The sequence below is a fragment of the Cavia porcellus genome, unplaced genomic scaffold, assembly GCF_034190915.1.
Source record: "Cavia porcellus strain 051 isolate PalLab524CR breed Dunkin Hartley unplaced genomic scaffold, mCavPor4.1 scaffold_20, whole genome shotgun sequence".
Taxonomy (NCBI): domain Eukaryota; kingdom Metazoa; phylum Chordata; class Mammalia; order Rodentia; family Caviidae; genus Cavia; species Cavia porcellus.
In genome coordinates this window covers 45,214,187-45,240,723 of record NW_026947503.1, presented here as the reverse complement: position 1 = coordinate 45,240,723, position 26,537 = coordinate 45,214,187, and the positions used below count along the sequence as shown (strand labels likewise).

Sequence of the window (26,537 nt, the reverse complement as noted above, 5' to 3'; positions counted from 1 at the left end):
AACATTTTTGGGGTTTCATAGCCTTTCAAATTTTGATAAAAATTGTGATCTCTTTTCTAGGAAAATGAATGGACACATATAAATAATTATTCATATTATTGTACGTGCTAGAGGATTCGTACATTCCTGAAATAGATCCATGAATTATAAAATGCCTTGGAGTCTGTTAAAACTCCTTGACAGGCATGGTGGTACATTCCTGAAATCCCAACATTTGGGAGGCTGAGGCAACTCACCATGAGTTGAAGGACAGCCTCAACTCTATAGTTCAGGCCATCCTGAACTATATAGCAAGACCTTGTCTCAAAAACCAAAAAAGATACAATTCTTCCTTACGCTGCCCTCATCAAAGCAAAGCACGGTAGTACATGCCAGTAACAGAGCACTTGGGAGGCTGAGGCAAGAAGACTGCCGTGAGTTCAAAGCCAGCTTGAGGTACATAATGAGATCAAATCAAGGTCAGCCTGAGCTACATTGTGAGAACCTATCTCAAAAAAAAAAAAAAAAAGATAGATAGATAGGCAGGCAGGCAGGTAGGCAGGTGGGCAGACAGGCAGACAGACAAACAGATAGCCTGACCCATCAAATGGTAGCTGTCTCAACCAACTTCTGAGAGAAGTATCAAAACAGAAAAAATAAGACAAATGTTTAGGTCTTCTTTGATGGTAACTGTGGTCTTATTTGACTGGATTAAGAAATGCCTAGCAAATCAGTAGAGCACTCCAGGGTGTGTTTTGGTGGGTCATAGAGGTATGGCTTGGGTACTAAATATGCTTCTTTGCCTGTTCCTTCCTGGTGGTGCTGTTTCATGATTTGAAACTCATATTAACAATGGCCACTGCCTTCCCTTTTTAGACAATTCCTCCCCTTCACTTTCACAGGGCGCACTGTACATTTTGTATCCCACCAACTCCTTTAGTTTTTAGATTGGGGGGGCAGCCCTCTATTCACCTTAGTGATTCTAAGCCTTTTTACTCCTGAGCATGATCTCAAGTTGTATCCATTTACCTACAACCCTCAAGGTTTTTCTTCCTTAGTTCCCCTTTGTATAAAAAGTGTCATGTCTTTCCAACCAATCTGCAGCTGATGGGCAAACTACCCCATTTTTTTTTTCCTGGCTCCCTGTCACATAGAGCATTGTTTTTTCATCTTTGAATTTCAGTCTATTAACACTCTTTCAGGGTTATTGTATTTCTTACATAGAGCATCTTGATGGACTCTATCTCTTGATCCACTCTGCCTGTTTCTTTTCATGAGTGTATCAAGGCCATCTTTATTAGTGATTATGGCCAATCTTCTCTGCCTAATCTCTGCCATGCTATTTTTCTGCCATTGGTTGTCTACTTTTCCCCTTCATTCCACTGTCTGCCCTGTTCAGTGAGCCCTCTCTGCCACTGTTCCTGACACTATAGTCTTTTTTCTCTCTCTCTAGAATGTCCTTCAGTATTCTTTTGAGGGTTAGTTTGGTGGTCATGAACTTCCTCTTTGTCATGGAAGCATCTTGTTTCTCCATTTATTTTGCGAGATAGTTTTTCAGGGTACATCATTCTGAATTGGAAGTTATTTTCTTTCAGAGCTTAGAATACTTCATTCCAAGCTCTTCTTGATTCAGTAGTTTGTGCTGAGAAGTCTGTCTTGATTCCGATGAGTTTTCCTTCATAGGTGATCTGTTTCTTTTCTGTGACAGCTTTTAATATTCTGTTCTTGTGTTGAATTTCTGCGATTTTGATTATTATATGTCTGGGTGTAGCTCTATTTTAGTTATAGCTGGCTGGAGTTCTGCATGCCTCATTTATCTGAATATCATTTCCTTTTCCTACGCTTGGGAAGTTTTCTTTAAATATTTCGGTAAATAGCCTTTGTATTTCATTTGTGTTTACCCCTGTTCTTCACTACATTTTTTATCCTTAAGTTATAGATCCTTTTGTCATCTTCTAGCCTTTGTATTATTACTTCCTGGTTCCTTGTTATTTTTAAGAGATCTTTCCTTTCATGATCACAAGCTGCAAACCTGTCTTCAAGGTTTGATAGTTTATCTTTAGTTTCTTTCAAGCAGCTTTGCCAGCTTTCAATGGGGTTTTTAATTTCCTGGTAATTTTTTGAAACTGTTTCATGTATTCAAATTTTTTTAATATTCTTCATTGAAGGTTTCCCTCCTTTTTCTATATTCCTCTATTCTTCCATCTGTGTCTTCTTTAGAGTTGCTTAGCATTTCTTTTATTATGTTTCTTATATCTTCCTTTACTTGTAATAGTATTTCTATTTAAGTTCTTTTATAGTTTCACAAAATGGTTTCTTTATGTCAGTTGCTGTTGCTTCAGAAACTGCAAGTGTGCGATTCCCTATCTCTTCTGTGTCTTCCTGTCTTGGACCAGTACTGCTTGGGCTGAAGGCCAGAGACTGCCTTTTGTTTCTTCCTCTTGTCATGTTCCTGGTTTCTTCCAGACAATTGGGTAGTGGGGTCCCTGGCACTTCCTGTATTGGTTATAATTACTCTGAAGCATGCTGGCTAGGGATTGCTGCTGCTTGCTGCTTTCCTCAATCTGCTGGTAACTACTGGAATATAAGCGGGGGGAAAGGGTGATCAGGCTGGCCCCTCCCTTCCGAGCTGGTTAACCACAGGGAGTCTTCTCCATGTTAGTGTGTGCCATGTGGGTGGGGTTGGTTTGGTAAGCTTTAGGGAAACCTCAGCCTTGGGTATTAGATTGTGCACAAGAGCAGGACTTAGTCCAAACTATTTTCACCAATGTGTTCTGTGCTAGGAGTAGCTGAATGAAGCCAGCTGCAGTTCTGGTTCCAGGCTTATCCTGCCCAACTTCAAAATGATGTCTGACCAATTGCCCACTCCCATGGGAGGACTGAGTCCCCCACACTCACCACCGGCCAGTGCAATTCTCTGGTCTGCTGCTTCCATCTGCCACCAGTCTCCCAGAGTTAAGGCCTTTGGGCTTGCCAGTCACCTGCTTCACTTGGGACCATGAGTCTCTAGATTCCAGTGGCACTTCTTGCATGGTGGGATGGGCTCCTGTGATGGTGCCTCTGGCTACTGCCTTCATTTAAGTTTTTCTTTTCTTTTCTTTTCTTTTCTTTTCTTTTCTTCTTTTTTCTTTCTTTTTTCTCTCTCTATGGGCTTTGCTTCTCACTTTAGTTTCTTCCTGGGTCAATGAGACCCATTTCTTTCCTTCTAGTCTTCTCCAGAATGCTATTCCAGCATCTGGACTGTTTACCTCAGAGAGGCTGTTTACTCTGCTACTTACTGTTCTACCATCTTCTTGGAATCCCCAGGAATTTTTAAAAATAGTATCTACTTCTGTTTTTACTACTTTTAACATTCAGCCACTCATAGCACAAAGCAGATTGGTGAAAATAACTTGGATTAAGTCCTGCCTCTGTGTGCAGTCCAATAACCAAGGCTGAGGTTTACTAATATTTATCAAATTATACCATTAAAATTGATTGATTATATTATATTCAAATTAAACCCCATGAAAGCTGTTAAGATGGATGGATGGGTGGATACACTGGTACATTGGCACTCAATGGTAATTTGTTCTGGGAGTACAGTGAATACTAAAAAATGAGTACCAAACAAATTGTTTTGGCTGGAGAAAGCACCAAGTATTGAGGAAGTCAACACCGACTACACATTCAGTACCAAACAAATGACAAGCACAGGGCAAATTTTTCATGTCAAGATGTATGGAGTACCAAATTCAATGAGTTTCAGAGCAGTTGTGTAGCAAAGTATGGAAAAGTTCTGATAGTGCCTGAACATGTCCTGTGCATACTGTGTGTTAGCAGTTACTACTTAATACTGCTTGGAGATGTGTTTCTTTGTAGAACTGTTAAAAGGATCTCACTTCCTTACTGTCACACCTGTCTTCCCTTTTTCTATAAACAAAGCCTGAGTTGAATCAGTTCCACCATAAGTACGCAGTAGATATTTACTGATTGCACTCTAAGGACTCATGGACTATGTGTAATATGAGTATGTACTGGGTTGGATGGAAGTTGTCACAGGATGTGAATACAAAGATAACTAGTCTTTTACATCTGTGCATAATAGAGAATAGTCACTACTAAGAATACAATTTTTCAATAACAAATACCGAGGGCAGTAGATTTTATTATTCTTGTATTGGGTTTTTTGTTGTTGTTTGTTTTTGTAATAGAGATTTAACCCAGGGGCTCTCTATCAGCAAGCTGTATACCCAACCCTTTTTGGGATATTGAGGACTGAACCCAGGGCCTTTACACTGAGGTACAAGGTACATCCATTTTTTTTTTTTTTAGTCTTGTTTTGAGATAGGGTTTCTAAGTTACAAGGGCTGGCCTTGAACTTCTGATCCTTCTGCCTCAATCTCCTGAGTAGCTGGGATAATAGGCGTGCACCTGATTGTGATGACAATTTTGATACTAAGCTCTACAGATACAAGACTCTAGCCTTTTCTATCCCTTATTTTCTCTGGGTACACTGACACTATTGGCATTCTCAGAGTTAACACACCATCTTGGCATTTTTAGATCCAGTATTCCCAACACTTCAAAGCTATCTTTGTGTAATGTAAATACTCTTCCTTCAAAGAAAGATTGGGTCCTCCCAAATAACTCATTGGACCAGTTCTCCAGGAACCAAAAAAAAAAACTGAATGGGATTCTTATAGTCTTCCAAGACAAAGGCAGGGTTGTTTTATGTTATTTGAAAACCAAATAAAAATATTTGTAATTGCCATCTCTTTATGTAGCATTCTGGAAGAAATAAATAGTTGTGAACTAAATTTTGCTTTTTACAAAGGAGCAGGATCCAGATCAGTTAGTACACTGCTTTGGAATCTGATTTTGAATCTTCATGCTTTGAAAGATAAACTATTGTTCAGGAATCTACCATGGCTCTAGAGGAAATACTTAGTAGAGAATCTCTTTCATTTAAGACCGGTGGTAACTTAGTATAGAGTTCTTTAAAAAAACTTTCAAGATTTATGTCTGTAAAAGCTTCTAAAAAAGATCATTTTAATTTGGAAGATTTGCTGATACAAAGTGCTAGAATTTTCTGTTTTGTTGAGGAGAAAGATCTTCTAGTGAAACGAAACCATCTGCTCTCTTGGATATTTTCACAGTAAACCCAAGTCATCAGAAATAAGATAGACTTTAATTTACAAACAAATCTCTAGTCTAGTATTGCACAGTGTGCTTTTTAAAAAACATACACATACACACACACACACACATAGCAATACTGACTGTGTTGTTCACAAAACCAAAACTCACTGAAATTTTTGTCTATTATTTTTCTATTTCAGGGGTTTAAAAAGTCTGTGTTTAAATTTGTACGATATCTATAATGGACTTTTTATCTCCTCTCACTTACTTCCTTTACTGTTTACATAGGAATTGTGTCAGAAGTTAGAAAAGATGCATCTACATCACCTATACCAACAGGAAGCCAAAAGGATCTTGAAATCAAGACCTCATCATCTTTCCAATACAACACCCCACGGTGAGCTTTAGGAATTATTTGATTCACTATTCTCCATATAAGAACATTTTCTGAGATGTTTTGTTAAAATAAGAATTGGAAAAATATTGACTCTTATTCAAAAAAAAGTTTTCTACCTTGAAGCATATAAATTTGGCCACGTTAAACCACATGAAGTTTTTCTTTCTACTTGTACTTATTTAATTGATGATAACAATTGGCTGTCATAACAGTTCTGTTAAACACAAAGCTAATGCTACCCTTCATCGGAAAGTCTGCCCAGCAGCCAGTACCTTCTGATTTATCCTGGAGTGGTTATGCATTTGAACTGTAAGTTTAACTAAAGTAATTTTGAAAATTATAGTGACTTTTGTACTAAAGTATGTCAAAAGTTACTTATAGCAGAGATATTAGAAAGGTTTATCATTTGATCAGCCATTTCTGGAGTCAGAAAAAGAAATGCATGATATAAAATTTCTTATATCTAATATGCCAACTCTATATTATTCATTAAAGGCTTAATATATAAATATCAATACCAAAAGAGCTTGATTTATGATTCCTTGGGAATATGATTGGTTCAGAACACTTAAAATTTCTCTCACTTTATCAAATGAATGTAAATTTTAAGTCTTAATTTGTAGTTAACTCAGAGTCCACTAGACTTGGAAAGTAAGATGCCTAGAATGTTGGTCTCAAGGCTGATAATTTCAGAAGTGCTATGTACTGTAAAACTTGTTCTTTTGGCTTGTAGTCATTTTAAAAGGAGAGATGCATTAACATTTCTAAAGACTTGTAAAGTGTCGTTTCCAAGTTCAGTGGAAGTACTGCCTCACAGAAGCCATGCCTAGAACTCACTAAGCATCAGTGTACATTGTAATCTTACCTCTTATTACCAAGCCTTTATTTCTGGGGCCAGAAGGGTAAACATCTTGAAGAACTCAAGAAAAGACTGACACCAGATAATAATGACTGTAGTCTACAATATTCCCTGCACTGTGCAAAGCTCCTTAATTCATTTTCTGATTTAATCTACATATTATAATGAGATGGGACTACTATCATCCCTATTTTAAAATTAGGAAGCTAAAACTCAAAGGGACTGAGCAAGTGACTTATCTAAGGTTACCTATCAGACTCCAAAGCCATCTTTTTTTTTTTTTTTTTGGCACTGGGGATCCAGTTTATGACCTGACACTTGCCAGGCAGCACTTATGTCACTGAGCTAAATCCCCAGCCCCCAAAGCCATAATTTTAAACAGTGTAATAGGTAACAATGACAATTTCCCTATTGTAGTAGTCACCTACAATCAAAAGAAAATTTAACTTAGATTGCCACTTACTTTTTCTATTGTGATTTTTCTTTTTAATGCTAATATTGTTGACATTTGCCAGAGACCCACAGTGAGTTGTGACTGATTGATTCACTGACTGATTTTTTTTTTTTTTTTGGTTTGTTTTTTTGAGACAGCGTCTCACTTTGTAGCCTAAACTGGCCTCAAGCTCACAACAGTCTTAACTGCTTTAGCCTCCTGAGTACTACAACTGCAGGCAAGCACCACTATACCCAGCACACAATTTTGAAATATTAATGGTGCCTCTTTTGAACAACTTAACATTATGGCTGAAAATTATTTTCAAATAATTTCCATCTGGCTCACATTGAGGGACTGGAGGAGTTAGAGGTAAAAAGGGATAATGATCTGGATTTTAAATCGCAGTGAATTTTCCTATTGATGAATATTAAAATGAGATCTTCAACATCACTGTAATAGGTTTCTGGTGGTTGCATTTTAGTTTAGAAAGAAGCATGAAAAAGAGGAATGAAATATTTCTCCATAAGGATTTTGTTAAACATCCTCAGCACAAATTTTTTGAATAGAGCATTATCAACTTTGCAGAGTTTTTCGAGCCTTGGCATATGCAAAGACCTGGGATTAATTGCCAGCACCATCAAGAAAAAAAGTTTTAAAAAATAGTTGTGAAGGCATATTTATAGCCTTTTTAAAAATAATTCTTTGTTAGTCCTTAATACATGAATCAACTAAATGTAGATTTTTAAATAATGAACATTTGGCTAAATAAAACAGGTAAGGGCCAGGGATTTAGCTCAGTGGCTCAGGCACTTGCTTGGTAAGTGTGAGATTGTAAATTAAATCCCTGGTATCAAAAAAAAAACTGTGTAACACACCAAATTTTATCCTTAGAAGTGCACACTGGCATATTAGTGGTCTGTTATACAAAGTGCAGATTTGAAAAAAAAGATGCAATGCTATGAAAATCAGTTATCACTTTCCAGACTTCAGAATCAAGATTATTTGGATTGTTCTTATTTCAAAGTATACAAAGTCTACACTTTTCATGGACTACTTTTAGATGCATTCAAACTCTTAATACAAGACAAAACTCTATGGATTTTTCTTTAACAAATCATTAAAGGTACTGAGGAAAAGCCTTTCTTTCTCCTATTACCATAAATTTAAGAATATTTAAGACTTGCAAAGGAAAATAGGAGTGCTTCAGATGCTGACACAATAGAGGTTTTCATTTGATCTCTACAAACACCTAGAAGCATCCCATATCTTTCTGAATACGGTGAAAAATGACATGGCAGTCATCTGTCTCATTCACAGTGTAGGCTGTTAATTGTTCCCTCTGTTGGCTGTCAATATAATGTGAAATTTTCATTCTCCATTCAAGATGGAAAAAGTTGTGGCTGAAAATGTTAACATTTGCATTTTTATTTGTTGATTTATTTAAAAGACAGCATTTCCTACAGTAATCCATCACTTGGTAACACCCCAAATATGAATAATGTATTGTAGACTTGCAGTTACAATGTGTTATAAGTGCTCGACAGTAAAGGAATGTTAACTATGTTGCAAATGTAATATTTATCCACTCGTAAAAGTTTATTGCCTTCGAGGTTCAATAATACTGACCATAGGACATTAATATCACTTACCTTGGTTTTAGCTAGGCACTTTTATATGTAGAAATATTCATCTATCTCAGGCTTCCAAAATAAATATGTAATTTACAGTGCACGCAAAGAGGGCATTACACTGTTCTATGCTGAAGGCTGCTGTGGGCAATGCCTCTTCCTTTCCAGTTCCATGCCAGCTTCTAGCACTAACCACATGCTCCTGAACTGTCAGCACACACCACTCCACCTGGAGAGAGGCATGGAGACACTTTCCCCCCTGTTATTCTGAACATCTGGTGCTCTGAAAGAAAGCTGAATGTATACCTTTGCCACAATGAGATTTAGAGTTTATCAGTTATTCTTGGTGCTCTGGTCTCCAGTGTGATGCCAGAGATGGGCAGGTTACCATGTACTTCTCAAATGAATGTGTAAGGGCACAAGTCTTCCTGATTATTAACCCTTTTGTGTCTTTCACAACTAGGTGTATCCATTTAGAACAATAAGGAATATAAAAATATCTAACACTCAAAGCAAAAGAAGTAATGTTAATTAGCAGCCATGAGCTGTAATTGTGATCGACATTAAGATGCAGAATTATGTATTTCTTCGTTATAAATAACCTTTCTAATTTTACTTGATGTATGCCAATTTAATCAAAAAGTATACTTGCAACAAACAGATATTTGCATTAATGTAGTTTTGGATCTTAAAGTCTTTTATTTCAAATTGGACTGGGAAATAAGGTCTATCACAGCTATATATCCTTTTCTGCTGGTATCTTTATATTCACATATGTAGATCTGATACATTTTATATTAAAATAAAGTTATCTTCTGGGATTGTTCAGTGCAACAGAAATCTTGTCACTTTTTCAAATACTAATCCAGTTTTTATTTCTCAGTCTTACGACAACAAAATGATGATTGTTACAAACTGATAAGCAGAGGCAAACACCAGGCCCAAGGAAAAAGGATTAAATTCTCAGTCCCTCAAATGAAAGACTGCTGAGGCCTCTTTTCTTTGCCCTTCTTTGACTCACAGAAAGACTTGTACTCCCTAGTTTTTCTGTAAGATGTGAAGAGAGAAAGAAGATGTCTCCAAATCATGCCCAACTAGTAAATTTTTGTATGTTTTTTGTTTTTTTTTTTTTTTCAACAGAGTCTCATTATGTAGCCTGGGCTAGCCTCAAACTCACAGTGATCCTCCTGCCTTAGCCTCCCAAGTGCTGGGATTACAAGCGTGCACCACCACACCTCTCCCCAACTAGTAAATTTTGAAACTAGAATTAATCTGTATCTCCTGTTTGTCTCTCTAGCTTTTTTTAATTCTTCAGAAAGATTAGCTGGATTGTTTTGTTTTTTGTTTTTACAAACAAGTATTAAAGGATTTTGTTTTATTTCAAGTTATTGAAAGGTATGAAGTTTGTTTTTCTTGAGGGAGCTTCAGAAATAGTTGATAATGTGGTTTGAAGGATTTGATAGTTTATTGGGGGACATTTTGAATAGTTTAATTTGTTCTTTTTTAAAAGATCTTTTTTTTTTTTTTCAACTGGCAGGCCAAATGCTTAATGTGTTCTGAACATTTTGCTCTAAGTTTACTCCTTGATGAGTGTTCTACAGTGCAGTCACTTGTGCACAGCCATACTCCCAGCAACTGTCAGTGCATAGCTAATTAGACGGGGGTTTGCTCACGGAGGCTGAGATGCAGAGATCAGGCCTAGGAGCACTGGAAACCTGGCACTGTACTCTGCCAAAGCTAAGTGGGGAGGAATCTTCTCTCTGTTTTGAAGACAGTGTTTTTACCTTAAGGAACTTGACATGAAAATCATTGACTCCAGCTCTACATATGATGGCACAGTTTCTACAATGCTACCCAGGCATAGTGGCACTTGCCTCTAATCCCAACACTTGGGATGCTGAGGCAAGAGCAGTGCCATAAGATCAGGATGAACTATGGAGTCAGACCCTGCCTCAAAAAAGCAATCAATCAATGAAAAGCTCAAACAATAATGGCATTGAGTACTTGACTAAACTACACAGCGGAACAAACATTGCTGCATTTTTGTTTGTTCTTTCTGGGTGATACAGCATGGCTTCAGCCAGTGGTCAGCTGAGGCAGCATCTAGTTTCCCACACCAAGGTGCCAGTAACCACGTAGATTGAAGAAAGGGAAAATCATGTAAACCTACTCTTCCTGTTTATAACAGTGATCACTTTTATCTCAGTAACAGAATTCTGGATTAGCAGCTGCTGGAATATACAAGCAACATGTTTTTGTTTTACTAATAACAAAAAACTAAAAATTTTAATTACTATTCACAATTTTTAGCATAATATATTGGAACTGATAAAGTGCTTTTAACACTCATTCTTTCATTTATTTTATACCAGAACCCTGTGAAATAAGTAGTAATAATATCCCACTTAACAATGAGGAAATGAGGAAAGACTGAGAAAGACTAACCAAAGTCACATAATAAGGAAACTAAAGACTTGAATCTAGTTTTTGTAATCCCAGAGTTCTGTGTTTTGGGTTTTTTTTTTTTTTTTTTTTTTTTCTTTCTGGGTTTTCATTCTTCTCTATCAACCTAACAGTGGGATTTGATTTTGAAGTATAGGTGCTGAGCTGATAATATTCGAGTTTGGGTACAAAAAAATCAGACCAACTTACTTTCAAGCATTTGATTTTTTAACTGTAGAGGAAGAAACTGAGTTACATAGAGAAGTGAAAGTATTATGTTTCAATTACACATAATAACCCAATTGTGATACTTTCATGCATTTGTTCAAGAAAGAATCCTAACTATAATAAAACCTTTAAATTAAACTTTTCACCTATATACATATACAAATATTATTTCATACTCAACCAGATGCTCTCACATGTCCAGCTAAGGAAATTATCATGTGCTATTCTCCCAGAAAGGAATAAAACTTTGAACCTCTAGTGGGAATCTGTGATAGACACGAATAACAGGCCCCATTTCTCCTTTATAACACAGTATATGAGTATTACCATGTATAATTATACTGGCCTTCATTCACAGAACATCTATACCAGCTTTTGTTTTGAGCATGTACAGATATAGCCATCTATATGTTAATGTAAATTACATATTACAAAAATTATTCACCACTATTAAAGTTTAGTTTTAAAATACTGTACAAATTTCTTCTCAGATTTTTCATGATTTTCCAGCCTAAGAACTATAACTTTAGGTTTATCTGCCTCTTGAGTACCAGCTAACACAGTACACACAAAGTAGCACTTACTATAACTTTTCCATTTTGAGCATGTTAGAAGTACTAAAACAAAACCTAATGAAATAAGACATATAAATTTATGACAATGAAAAGAAAGAATATCTTGCAGCTTTTATCTAGATACCCTCCCAGAGCCTCCTGTAGTCAGTACTAGGTACAGCTTTTAGAGGTGGCTGGGTTTAGGGTGCATGCTGCTGGGATCAAGGATGTGATATTGTGGCTGAATCATGGTGTGATTGCTACTTGCCCTTCCTGGGGGGCCTGAATAGGATATAAGGGACAGAAAGAGCTTGCTGCTTGCTGCTTGCAACTTTGCTGCTTTGTGGCATAGCAAGGTGGCATGGCACAAGGGCAACAGTTGAAGGCAGCAAAAGAAGCAAAACATAAGTGAAAAATGCCAGTTACAGGAGCACATCGGCTGCAGGAGAATTTCCTGTAGTGCTTATAAACTTCAAATTTAGTTCAGGAGACTGGCTGTTTTAAAAGTGACTCCAATGCCCTAAAGAAGTTACTCACTTTGGACTCCTTTAGCCCCAAGAACTTGAACTACAAAAATAGCCATCTTGACTTTTGGGCCAGCAGCCAAACCCTTGAACCTGCCAAATCCTTTGGGCTGGTTCATGCCTCACTGAGTAAAAGCCATTCCCCTATCATTCTGAAATTTCAGGGCCAGCTGCCATAGCTATAAGCCCAAGTACTCTCTTTGTATACTTTTTTGTATATTCCAGATTGTATAAATCTTTCACCTTTTATCAAGCACCAACCTTGCTCATTTACCAAAAATTAAAGACGGTCCTATCCCCAGAGCACAATTTTGGGACTGAAACCACTGTTATAAGAACTTGGTTTCACCTACCTTACTTATCAGGAGCCAGGAAAGCCCCCAAAATAGCCCCATGGCTTCAGGAATGTGAATGACAGTGGGTCCCAATGGTTCCCAACACCTGTCCTCACCAGGTAGGACCTAAGGAAGATCACCTTGCCAGCTATCACTTCAGTGCTGCAGCTGCTGATGAAGAAAGCCCCAGCATCACTCAGACTTATTCCTGAGTATAGTACTCAGGAGTATAAAAAAGGATCCCTCCATGTTCTTCAGCTTCAGCCAGTAACTACAGCACTGAAGCTTTCCCCTGCTGAAACTTTCCCCACATGACCTAGAGACATTACCACCCATGATGCACAGCTCTGGGGCCACATATACCAGAGCCACTAGCCGCAGCACTGTTTATACCCCTAAAACCTACACAGAGCCCAGACACTACTACACATGTTCTTAGTGACCTAAGGAACACTCTTGCATAGCTCACAGACTTCCTATCACAGCTACTGAAGCCAAAAGTCTGCTACTACGTGGAACCTGTAGAAATTACCTCTATGGTCCCAAAACTCCATAAAAGTAAGTAAAGGTGCTACAAGCCCCGGTACAAATGCACTTGCCCCTTAGGACTTGGAGAAGGTCTGTTTTGTATACCACAACCTTGAATAACAGTTACCAGTTCCACAGTCCCCAGTAACATGAACTGCTGCAGTCTGTATTCTTGAGACACTTGTAGATAATGCTGACATCAAACAATTACAAAGAAATCATACAGAGACTACACGTCTGAGCCTTTAACCAATGCCAAAGCATTTATCTAACTGGGATCTTATTTCCTATATACATATCAGAACAACCCTCCTACAAAAGCTACTTCAAAAAAATTGGAAGAAATAAGATATTACACAAGATGCACAGACATCAATGTAAAGAAAATAACAACTCTCCAAAAAATAGATCTCAATATGAAGGAAATCTATGAAATGCCTGAAAAAGAATTCAAAATAATTTTCCTAAAGAAATTCAATGAGATGCAAGAAAATACAGATAAACAACACAAAGAAATGAGAAAAGCATGCAGATATGGATGACAAATTGTTCAAAGAGATAGAAATCATAAAAAAGTCACTCAGAAGTCTCAGAACTAAAAACGTCAAAGAAATTAAAAATAGATCTTACTACAGATAAGAGCAAGCAAAAGCGTTCCTGAAATTGAGAACAGATGGTTTGTTTCATTTTGTTTTGGCAGTATTGTGTTTGAACCCAGGACCTTTGCAATGAGCTACATCCCTAGCCCTCAAATTTCTCAAATTTTTATTTCTCAAATTTCTGAATAGCCCAGGCTAGACTCAGATTGCCAACTAAAATAATTCAGTCAAACAAAAAAGAAGGAAAAGGAGATGGAAGAAGGATGAACACAAGAAGGGAGAGGAGGAGGGGGAAAGAATGAAGCAAATCTAGGAGACTTATGGGAAATCACTAAGCAAACAAATATTCTTATTATTGGAAATCTAGAAGATGAAGGTGTTAAAAACCTGTTACACACACACACACACCACACAACACCCCCTACACTCAAAGCCAAACTGAGAAGCTCAAAGAACACCAATTAGGCTTAACTAAAACAGATCTCCACCGAGTCGTATCATAGTCAGAACATCAAAAGTATAAGACAAAGAATTCTACAAAATTGAGGTTTCAGCTAAAATGGCAAAACAGAAGTATCCTTCGGATATCTCTGCAAGTAAGATTTAGGTCAGAAAGAAGATATATTCCAAGGGGAAAAAGAGAGAAAGAGCTCCAGGAACCCAGAAAGATGACAGGAAAGCTAAAAAGCATAGAAAAACAGAAAGGTAACTCAGCAGAATGTACATAGTCTGCAGTACCAACCCTGGCCCTGAAACTGCAAGGTAGACCTGGAGAGCACAGTGAGGCTCAGGTCCTGAAAACAGGAGAAACCTGTGGTTATCAGGTCGTAAATCCAGTGTGGGGATTTGATCTAAAACTAACTCCTATGTGAGCTTGTTTGTTTGTTTGTTTGCTTTGGAGCAAACCATCGTGGTACTGATCATATTTTAGAGTGCTGTAGCCAGGAACTATCTTCAAAGGAATATTACTCTTTTGGATTGACCTACTTCCAGAATCAAAATTCATGGAACAACCATCACTCAGGCTCCATGTAGACACCCACCACGGTGCCTGGGTGGGACAGTCATGGAGAGAGAGAGGGACAATTGCAAAGCCACTGGGAAGTTTAAGCAGGGGAAGCTCAGGCTGTGGAGGATATGACATCTCCCTCCCTGGTGAGGAGTGAAATTCATCCTGTGTAGTTTTCAAAGGTGCTGGCTCTTAAAGTACTAGGACCAAGGCCACTCTATTAGCGTCCCCTCCAGTTCAGAACTCAGTGGTCTGTTGCATTCAGGGATACCACTTTGCTTAGAGGTTTTCCATGCCCCCCATTTCATGGACAGGGGACTTCTGGAGCAAGTGGCCACCTAACTGACCCACATGCCATAAAGCTAGTTTGGGGCTAGCACTGAATCCAAACATGTAGAAAGAAATTACAACCATAAAAGGCTTCTAGGATCAACACAACCCCCAGGCTTCCAACAAACCATTAACAGGCCACGCCAAGGCAGAAAAGACAGGGCCCACCACCAACTTGTATGGTAGGAGCAGAAAGGAAGTAGGCCCCACGTGCAACTTACTCCCTTTCCAAAACTGGTGGATTCTAGTGTTAGATATACTGAAAAGAAACTTCTGTCTCAGTTCTTTTATCTCCTCCCTTTGAATACAACTGTTTTTGCATATGGCAAAATGTTTCTACTGATGAACAAGCTGCACTGACTTTTATTCAAAGGATTTCATGGTACAGTTATAACACTATATCATCACTTGCATGTTATCTTTTATATCAATGTGAACATTTTAATTTCACACCCTGCAGACCACAATCTTTTGTGTTCTCTCTGCTCCTGTTGCATAAAGAGGAAATCCCTATATTCCACTTATTCTAGATGAAAAAAAAAAAAAAGGTATAGTTGATCCATGTGAGAGCTCTAAACAAGTAAAAATCTGCTCATGAAAAGCTGTTATTTGAGGAGAAAAATTTTTAAAGAATTATTTTCAGCTACTGTGGTTCTCTATATGAGTAAGTAAAGGCCAAGGCTCAAAAGAGAAAAAGTTAACCTCTGCTAACATTTATTACTGGTACTGTGTCATTAGCAGATATTATCATGAATTTCTTGATTGAAACATGGGATGTCTTCAACTGTATGAGTATAAGAAAGCCATCAAACTGGGCCCAAAATCTTTTAGCTAGCCAGTACTTGTTATAAAAAAAAATTTACCTCCTGCACACAGCATTTAGAAGAAAGAAGGAAATGTAGTAGAAAAAGCTGTAAGCTTAGAATAGGTGAATAGCAAATGCAGTAAGAACAAAATAGATCTTATTATTTGAATTAAATACCTAGTTAAAATGAATTTTTAATGAAATAAAAGCCCCATATATAGTTTTCATATCATAAACCTAAGATCAAAGATACCAGAGAATTAGTTTAATGGTGTAGTTTACTTTAGCAGTGTTAGGGATTGAACACAGGGCATCATACAAGACAACTGCTCTACCACAGAGCTACATCCCTAGCTCTTTTATTTTGAGAGGTTTCACATGTTGCCCAGGATGGCCTGGAATTTGGAGTGCTCCCATCTCAGTCTCCCCATTAGGTGGAATTACAGGCATGGGCCACCACACTCAACTGAAACAAATGAGTTTTTAAAGAAACTGGTAACTGTGATTTGGCAGCAGTCTCTTTAAGTGCATGTGTTTGTTTAGAACTAATGCAATAGTACTGAAGATTCTGTAAAACACCATTTAAATTACCTATAATCCTACCTCCACTATAGATACACTGTATATATCACTGTCGGTATTATAATAGTTGGTATATTTCCTTCTGGTCCTTATTTTGTTTTACTTTATGCACTCTATTTCTTTAAAGCTTTTTCTTTCTGTGCTTTGTTTTGCTAGGGTTTTTGTGGTTCATGTTGTTGTTGATGCCATTATTTTGTTTTTGCTTTATTTTGTTTCATGTTGAGGATTAAACCCAGGACCTCACACATGCTCTGCTACTAAAGTACACTCCTGATCCTATATAATTATTTTTAAGTTGTGAAATGAATAAAAAAACAAAACAACAACAACAAAAAAACTCCTACTAATGTTGCCATTCCATCAATAAATAGGAAGTAGTTAGGAATTAGATATGCTAAATACAGTTGCCTAAACTGCCCCATTAGCAAGATTGATTTTTGGCATGAGAATGTACATGCTCCTCTCATAATTTATCTTAGGAATGCTATAGTGTGATAGTTTCCAATTAGATGTTTACAGAAATTTAATCACTGCTATAAAATGTCTATTGCAGAAATGACTCTTAGTCTTATTTTGAGGTGAGAAAAATGTGTATTAAATATAAATATAAATGTATAAGCTATTTTTTTTAAAAAGTATGAATTCAGGCAATTAGAGTGAACTTTATAGAGAAAGAAATGATTAAATGGAATCGTCCTGGAAGGGAGTCAAGTTATGTAAGAGACATTCCCTGGAGAGGGGTACTCAAGTTTACTGGTTGCCATTCTACTTTGTTTCCAGAGCAGAAATGGCATCAGCAAGTCAGTGCTTCACCCTTGCAGGCATGAACACTTGAGCTAAGAAAGAATACTATTCTCTTGCTCTGAGCCTCTTGTGAGACACCAAAATAATCTTGGATTTCCATCTCAACATATCCATTTATTCACTCTTTTTACTCTTTGATTCCACTTATCATTGATTTTGACCCTCATAAGTACTATGCTGGCCAAGTGGCACTGTAATGAACCTGGAGACCCGGACCTTCCCATCCTTCAGTCTGTCATGTTCAGTCTGTCTGTTGACACCTCTTGTGTTTCAGGGACAAATTCATTGGCCTTTTCCTTGTCATTTTTCCTGAAGTCTTACAAAATGGTATAGGTGGTGGATCTTTCTGTATTTGGGGGTTGTTTTGTTTTATTTTGCTTTGTTTTGTTTTGTTTTGTTTTGTTCAGTTTTGTTTTTACAGCCAGAACACTGGAAAATACCCAGTTGGTCCTTCATCTTGATAATGCTCCATTAGAACTATTTTCTTCTCTATCAATATCTGCTTTATCCTTCCCTTGTTTAACAGTAATCAAACTATTTCTATCTACTTGGTTATACTTGCTTTTTCCTTTATTTAATTTCCTTCTCATTCTGTTAAATTGTTAATTTTCTGTTGAATTGATAGTTTTCCTAGCATCAGTGAACATATTAATGGATGTTAGAACTGTAAGTCAGGATATAGTTTTCTGTACTACTACTTTTTGTTTCATTTTCTTTCCTTGCTTTCTCCTGCCCTCTGTCCCTTACTGCTTCCCTTCCCTCTTTCCTTCCTTTTCCTCCCCTTCCTTCTTTTTCTTTCTTAAGAAACTTGCTTGCCAAGTATGGGGGTACATATCTGTAACCCCAGTACTGTGGGAGGCTAAGGCAAGAAGACTACAAGTTTGAGCCCAGCCTGGGCAATTTACTGAGACCCTGTCTCAAAACAAAGAGGACTGATATGTAGCATAGCTCAGTGCAAAAGGCCCTGGGCTCAATCCTAGTGCAAAAAAAAAGAAAGAAAAGAAAAGAAACTCCCTTTATACATGTGTGATTAAAACTTCAGTATATGCATTACATGGTGATTACCTATACACTTCACACAAAGTACTATTCTCAAAGTGATAAGAAAGAAGCAGTACTTTAGAATCTTCTTTTAAACAAGTTTGCATCGCCCCCCCAATAACAAGGTATGTAGAATAACAAAGGTATGTAGAATAACATTGAGTGCACTTCCATCACATCATCTGTGATTTTCTGAGTCCAGAGACATTTTTGTTGGGAGATGTCCTGGTCATCAGAGAGCCAGTCCAGCATGGTTTGCACTCACAGCAAGCACATCAACAGTGTTTTCACCTGCAGTGTTTCAGTTTACATTTAATACGGAGTTGACCTAATGCCTCTTCAAGGATACACATTGTATACTGTTGACATTGTTTATCTCAAAAGCTTGAATATTCCCTCATGGCTAATTTTTATTTCGGGTACCAAATTTGAGATCTTTACCCAGACATGCAGCCATATACAGGATTAGGAATATAATCTCTGAGTTCATAATCCTGACCAACAAACTGGCTCTTCTGAAACTACCTATATTTAAAACAAAGTAGATGAATTCTTTATATAGTTTATTCTTTCATGATTTGCCCCTCTTCCAAATCTGTATTACCTTCCTGTGGCTGAAGGCAGTGGGGTATAATCTTATATGGAATCTCACGTTTCTTCCCAAGAATCTCAGGCCTCTTCCCCCAAAATTCTTTCTTCAGCTTGTTCCCAAACAATTCTAATTTCCCAGCTCCAACTGTTGCACTGAGGGTAAGCAAAACATTTTAATCTTCAGCCCAACTTGTCCTCAGCAAAGCAACCTTGAACAGCTGTTTTTATTTACAACTAAAAACAGCCTGTGACGCCACAAAGAGGAACTATAGGGTGGGGGGCAGGTTTCTTGTCTGCTAGCTTCATATAAAGGTTATAAATTGCATTTATTCATACTGTCTTCCTCTTTAAAAAGTGTAAACAATCATAAAACTATGTAACTATTCAAACACTGCACTGATAAATTATTTATGTTATAGAATGTTTTCAATGATGTGTAACATAAAATGTAATGAATACGTATCCATAGTCCCTTGAACTTTCTAAAGTGTACAATCATAAAAAGAATAACATAGCATCATTTTGGCCTGGTCAGATTTACAAGATAAGTACTTCCTTTCAATTGCGGTTTCTGCATTATGTTCTCCAGCAGTCAGCTTCCTGCTTGTCTTTCTGGAACCTGCCAGGATACCTTCTTTGACTACAACCTATCTAGCAATGAAGATTAGAGCTATAATTTTATGTGTCATGCACCTCTCAGCCATACTGAATTAGGCTTTAATTCTTGATTAGTAGGAACTTACAATTCTTTAGAAAACATTTTAGACTAAATTGTCATTATCTAACATCATAATTTCAGACAATGATGAAGATGCTAAAAAATAAAATATTTTAAGTTTTCCAGTACCTGAAAGTACAGCCATAGGGAGCAGAAGTGATATTTTTAAAACTCCTGCTATAATGACAAGAACAGAAGAACTTTATTAAATAATTCAATTTTTATAATTGCACAAATAGCATAATTTTATAATTTGCACAAATATCACATTTGCCCAGATTTGCTTATCAAAATTCTAAATTCTGAAACCAAGTACACTATTTGCATAGTTTTACCAAAACACCCCCAAAAAACAACAAAAAGCCAAGTGTTGCCAATTCACCAACTTATTGGGAATTATTGAGGACAATACGGCTTCTTTCTTTCTTTCTTTCTTTCTTTCTTTCTTTCTTTCTTTCTTTCTTTCTTTCTTTCTTTCTTCCTCCTCCGCCTCCGCCTCCGCCTCCTCCTCCTTCTCCTCCTCCTCCTCCTTCTCCTTCTTCTTCTTTCTGTATTGCGACAGGGTCTCACTAAGTAGCCTAGGCTGGGCTCAAAGTTTTAGTCCTTAGAATACAGGATTACAGTTGTATACCACCATATCTGGTCAGTGAGTGCATTTAGAATTTTCATACATATTTCCAGACTGTTTATTAATAGAAATTGTATAATTTATATCCTACCTTCAGTCTTTGAAAATGCCTGTTTTATCACTCTGTCAAAAATATCATCAAAAAGTTTAGTACTTCATCAAGCTGAGAGATGAGAATGTTATCTTGTAAGAAAAGTTAGTATTTGGGGCTGGGGATTTAGCTCAGCGGCATAAGCACCTGCCTTGCAAGCAGGCGGTTGGGAGTTCAATCCCCGGTACCGATAAAAAGGAAAAAGACAAAAAAAAAATAGTATTTCTCTTATTAATAAAATTTTATTTTCTACAAACTTTTATTTTTTCTATTTTTTCACTGAGTTGTTAATATTTGGCTTTTTGTCCTATAGGTACTCTTTTTCCTGTGAAGAAAAGCAGTCCTTTTGTAGTATGTCACATAAATTTTTCCCAGCTTGCATTTAATCTTTTGATTTTAGTTCTATGTGTTTTGTTTTTCATGCAGCAAATTATCCCATACAAATGACCTTTCAGGTCTTTTGTTCTCCCTTTAATTTGTCACTAATTATTTTACTCTGCATTTATTCCTATAGTATTTTGCTATGATAGCTTTAATGGTATATTTACCTACAATTTTTTCTGATTCTTCTATCTAATCTCCCCTTTTTTGACTCTTTATTGCTTCCTAACAATGTTATTTGTTGAGCACTTACTATTTGTCACACGTTATTAAGCACTTAACCTATATTATAAATCTGCACAAAAGTAGGCATCGTTTTTACTTCAATTACATATATAAAACAATTGAAGTTTAAAAATTTAAACAAATTTCCAATATCACATAATTAGAAACTGAAAGGCGCAAGATGCAAATCTAGTATCTAACTTCAGGACCTAGCCTTTTCCCCCTGCCTTGAATGCAGTGGGTTTTTTTGTTTGTTTGTTTGTTTGTTTGTTTTGTCTTTTTCATTTTTATGGGTACCGGGGATCGAACTCACAACCGCCTGCTTGCAAGGCAGGTGCTTATGCCGGCTGAGCTAAATCCCAAGCCCCAAATGCAGTGTTTTTGTGAATAATTTGGTGCTATTACTAGAAATAGTATGGCCACTTATGATTAGCTCTATTAGGATGACTACAATATTATTGTCCTTAAATTACAATGTCTTAGGAATATAGATTCAGATTCTTCGTCATTTTGTTTCTACTTGTGTCTCAGTGAAGTCAGAAAAAACATACCATTTATTAGTCCATTTTGTACTACTATGATGAAATACCTTGAGACAAGTTAACGTTATAAAAAAAGGTTTATTTCTTAAATTAATTTTATTGGTATACTTTTTATATACATGATCACATACATCATAGGGAATTTGTACCTGTACATAATACATCTCAATTTTTCTATTCCCTTCCCTTCATCCCCTCTCTTCCTTTACAAAACTTTGCTTCTATTGTTTTTCTTCCATTCTTTTTATTTAGTTGATTCTTATTCTCTCCCTTCCTTCCCCTTCTTTTTTCCTCTTCCTTCCCACTTGAACATTTTCTTTCTACATCTTGATAATGATCATCCATTTTAATAAAAATAAATAAATAAATAAAATAGAAAAGGTTTATTTAGCTCACAATTTTGGATACTGAACATCCAACCAGCATGCTGCAGACTCAGGCAAGGCTTTTTCTGCCTTTGCAGCACCAGCTGATGGCTGATGACCATGAGAGCAACAGGATGGGGCCAGGCTCGGGCTCCTGTAACAACCTACTCACAAGAGCTAACCAGACTCCCACCAGAAGCACCTCCATTCCTTCCAAGGGCATGTCCCAAATGACCCAAGGACCTCCAAGTAGGCCTCACCTCTTAAAGATCTGTCACCTCCCACCACCACACTAAGTTCCATGCCTCCAATACATGAATAATTGGGAGCAGAGAGACAATATCCAAACACACTACCATTTAAAATAGGTAAGAAGAATCTATCAGAAGTATGTGTGCAAATGAATTTAACTTCAACACAATCATCAAGGCCATTTATTTGTTGAAGTACTTGAGTCCTGTGTCACAGAATTACACACATTCTGGTTCTTGGCTCTTTATATACTTGGGCTATCAGTCAGTCTATTCCGGTATACTTTATGTTTCATGAAAATTGACAATTAAATGTAGACATTTGATTAAAGTTTCACTGTTTTTTGGCAAGACTCCTCCGTAAGTAATGCTGTGTACTTTCCATTATAACATATCAGGAAGAAAATAATTATTAGTTGTCTTATTCTTAGTGACTTTAGGATGAATCAGTGGGCTCAGATGATGTCATCCTTGCTCCATCTATTAAAAGTCCCCATCACCTTTCAACCTTTCACTAATGGTTTGGGCAGTCATTGGTGGTTGTTGACTAGATTAGGGGTTATAAAACAATGACCTTTTTTCTATTACTGTTCCCTTTGTGTGTATTAGCTGTAATTGCCCTTTAAAAACTTAAAGAAAGGCTATTTTAGTATTTGGAAGATACTAGAGCATATCTGAATGCTGATAATTCGGTTGAGATAAAAACAGTGATATTGAAGAAGAGAGGACAGATGATCAAATGATGAAGCCCAAGGTGTCGGAAGACAGGATTCGGAGAAGATAGGGAAAAATCAGCTTTGGTCAGGAGATGGTGATGGAAGAGATGGTGACATGGTGATGGAAGAGAAAAAAGAAGATGGGTGTAAGATGCAAGCAAGTTACAGATTTGATAGTTGGAAGAGTAATGTAATTCCCTGCGGCACAGTTACTGAGTAAGAAGTGGGTAATTAGAGAGCATAAGTTTTAATTCTGCTCTTACATTTAGTGAGAACTTTAAAAATGTAACTCTGAAAATTCTTATTGTTGCCATAATGACTCTGCCTTAAAGAAAATAAGAATAGTATATTCTGAGCTGAACTTGAGTGATCATGACCCAGGAACATGGATCTAACTAAGTTAGCCTGAAAGAGGCTCCTTGTTACCATGCAAGAGGGTCCATGAATTTTTATAATTAGAAACCATGAATCATGAATCAGTGTGTCAAAAAAAATACATAATTGGGGTGACCAGGTAAGCAGGCTGCAGCACTGTGGGGAAAATCACCTCTATGGGATTTAGCCATTATCACATTCTTAGCTTTAATGTTAGGGTAGAGGTTAGGTAGATTAAACTTCACAAAATACTGAGAGATTTGCCTAACAGTAGGTTGTTAGGTGAGATACAAAGTTAAAAGTAAAAATGCTTGTTTTCCTAAAAAGTCCCTGGTAGCCCAGGATAACTTTGGCTCTTGATCTATAGAGTTCCCTCTTTCCACAGTCAAGATGCTCTCGGCAGCCAAGGTCAGTCTGCTGGCTCTTCACTGTAGAAGTGGCTTCCTCAGAGAACTTCAGTCCACACTCCCTTCCCAAAGTCTTTGTTGGGAGCTAATTTTGTCTTAAAAATCATTTCTTTTGAAGGAATTCCTGAAAGCTGCCTAATCGCTTTGATGGGAGGCAGAATCAAGAATTAATTTATTTTTATATCCATGTTCTCTAGCCCTTCCTGAAATCAAAATTTGATTCCTAAAAAGCAGCACTGTCTTTCAGCCTTGCCATTGGGTAGCTATGCCCTTTTTTGCTTCTGTTCCCTTTGCTGTGTGTGTTGCTGTGGGGGCTCTCTCTTAAGGATGCAAGTTGGTTCAATAGTTATTCTTATTTATCTGACAACTAAACATGAAATTAGTGGTTTTTCAGATATGGCTAGTGTGTATTGTACAACTGATGCCTGTTATCCCTCTTATTAGTTAATGCTTAATGTTGATTTGGATTATATCTATGCACATTTTTTTAAAAACCTGATCATTTGCCACTGAGATAACTTTTGCTTCACAAATGTCTCTTGTTTGTCCATTGTGTCCCTAACTGGAAGTATAGATTATCATCACATGAATAGTAAACATCTTTCTTCTTATAAATTTAATATAAATATTCTGGGAAATGTGGTAGGTTCTATTTTTTCCAAAATACAAATCCTTAATGGGTTCCCAATAGTTCTCCTTACCCTTAAGCAAAATAACATTTGAAGGTAAAGTTAAATACTTTAATTTTAAAGTATTTAAACCTGAATGTCCTAAGAAAACATGATACCTTCTCAAATCAAGTTCTTAAAGCATGTTTTTAAAATGTAAATTAGCATCTTTATCAGCATCTTTCCTCTTCCAACTAAGAGAGAGTAACAGGGATTTATCTTCCCACTTGAAGCAACTAAAAATACAAAATCTGTGAAGCAACTGTTTTCAAACATTATACATCTAATGCAGGACAGTTGTCCCTGAAAGAGGAGAAAGAATGAGGTTAGCCCTACAATTACATTCTTGGGCCGTCAGTGGAACTAAGGAAAATCACTGGGCCAAAGTGGCTTATATTTACAGGCAGGGTACTGAACAGGAGAGAGCTACAAAGAATAGAACATAAAAGATTACACTGAAAGGAACATCAGTTGTTTAAGGCAAATTATATAGGGTGCTTTGCCTTTATTGTTTGTGAGTTTACCATTGTAGATACTACTGAGTTGAATCTGTGCCAAGTCAGTGACAATGACTGAGAATGGCCTTTATAAATAGTTTATATAAAATAATTATAGGAAATAATATTTTCAAAGAAGTTGAAAAAACGCTTTTAAATACAACCTAAAATGGAATCCATAAAATGAACTATAACTAATGGCATTAAAACAAATGGCACTAAACATATCTGGAAAAGAAAGTTTTGTTGGACAAATTTACAAAGCTTGTGAAAATATAAAATATTTCAAGTTTATGCTTATGCACTGTGTCAGTCATAATAAGTACTTTGAAAAAATTGGAATTTATCATATGTTATGAATTAGCAGTATCATTGGCAAATGTATTCATTTTCAAGGATATAACCATCACCAATTACATCAATTTTTCTCAGAAATAGAAGACAAATCTACTGACTTGTGACATAGTGGCTCGGTGGCTTAACAGTGGTAGAGTTCTCTTTTGTTTTTTTTTTTTTTTTAATTTAAGACTAAAGTTGAAATTTTTTATTTGAGCAAAGTCACCTTCAACTGTGTTAGATCTTTGTCAGAGTGATGAAATGCCTGAGAAAAACAATTTACAGAGGGAAAAGTTTGTTTGCTTCATAGTTTTAGAAATTTCAGTCCATGTTCACTTGGCTGTGTTGCTTCTAGACCTGTGGTGAGGCAGAAACCTCATGGCGAAGGCATGGCAGAGCTGCTTGCCTCATGGCCGGCAGAAAGCAGAGACAGAAAGGAAGAGCCAGAGAGACAGGGGCTGGGTATATTCCCTAAGGTCACACCCTGATGATCCAGTGTCTCCAGTTAGGCCCAAACTCTTAACTTCCCAATAATGACTACAAATAATAAATCCTACGAGTGGACTTATTCACGGATAAAGTTAAGGTCCTTATGCTCCAATCACCCACCAAAAACTCCACTGCTGAACGCATGACATTTTAAATCTAAACCATAACAAGCTACTATTGTTAAACACTGAATAGTCTTGGTTTTTTTTGTTTTTTTTTTTTGTTTTTTTTTTTTTTTGTCTTTTTCGTTTTTATCAGTACCAGGGATTGAACTCACGACCGCACACTTGAAAGGCAGGTGCTTATGCCGCTGAGCTAAATCCCCAGTCCCCACTGAATAGTCTTGAAAATTAGCTTTTTCTGCAGATATGATAATGTTTTCTTAATGAAAGTCAACCTAAAGGGGTTGAGGGTTAGGCTCAGCGGCATAAGCGCCTGCCTTGCAAGCAGGCAGTCGTGAGTTCGATCCCTAGTACCAATAAAAACGAAAAAGACCAAAAAAAAAGAAAGTCAACCTAAAATTATAAAGCAAACCACTGCTTATATGTAAGTTTTAATAACTAACATTGTCTGAATCATAAGCGATATCAAGCTCTTTTGTATATTTTTCACATTGTTAAATGTTTGAACAATAAAAGAGACCTTCATTCTCCATAAATTTGCTATTGATATATTTTCTAAACTCAAATGACAGTTTCAGAAAACTTTTTCAGACCTGGATACAAGTACAAAGGTAATTTATTGAAAACTCCATTTAACTACTGCATTTAATTTACAATTGAGACTCTTTTACCTATCAGTTGGAGCTGATTACCCTGCAATGCAAAGACATGCTAAAAGGCAAATGTCAAGAAAAGAATCCAATGGAATTCTGTTAGTGTTCACCTGAAATGATATGCTTACAGATTGATATCATATTTGACAATACCTATCTATGTGAAAAGACATTTTTACAAATGAAATATGTAAACATCTCATTGTAGCTCAGCATTAACAAGCAAGCATTTTCAATTTGAATGAACATTAACTTTGAACCTTAAATAAGTGAAATGTTTT

The 26,537-nt window shown here is 36.7% G+C and overlaps 1 protein-coding gene across 4 annotated transcripts in view; it reads left to right on the top strand.

Annotated features, from left to right (window-relative positions):
* Kiaa1328 (KIAA1328 ortholog) overlaps positions 1–26,537 on the top strand; it is a 287,886-nt gene that overhangs the window by 243,604 nt on the left and 17,745 nt on the right. For all 4 annotated transcript variants that reach the window (XR_001202191.3, XM_023566814.2, XM_003474074.5 and 1 more), the window contains one exon: positions 5,389–5,497. Coding sequence is in view for 3 of the 4 variants with exons in the window: in XM_023566814.2 (XP_023422582.1) it covers positions 5,389–5,497 (109 nt within the window). In the remaining variant the exon portion in view is untranslated. The remainder of the gene's footprint in view (positions 1–5,388; positions 5,498–26,537) is intronic.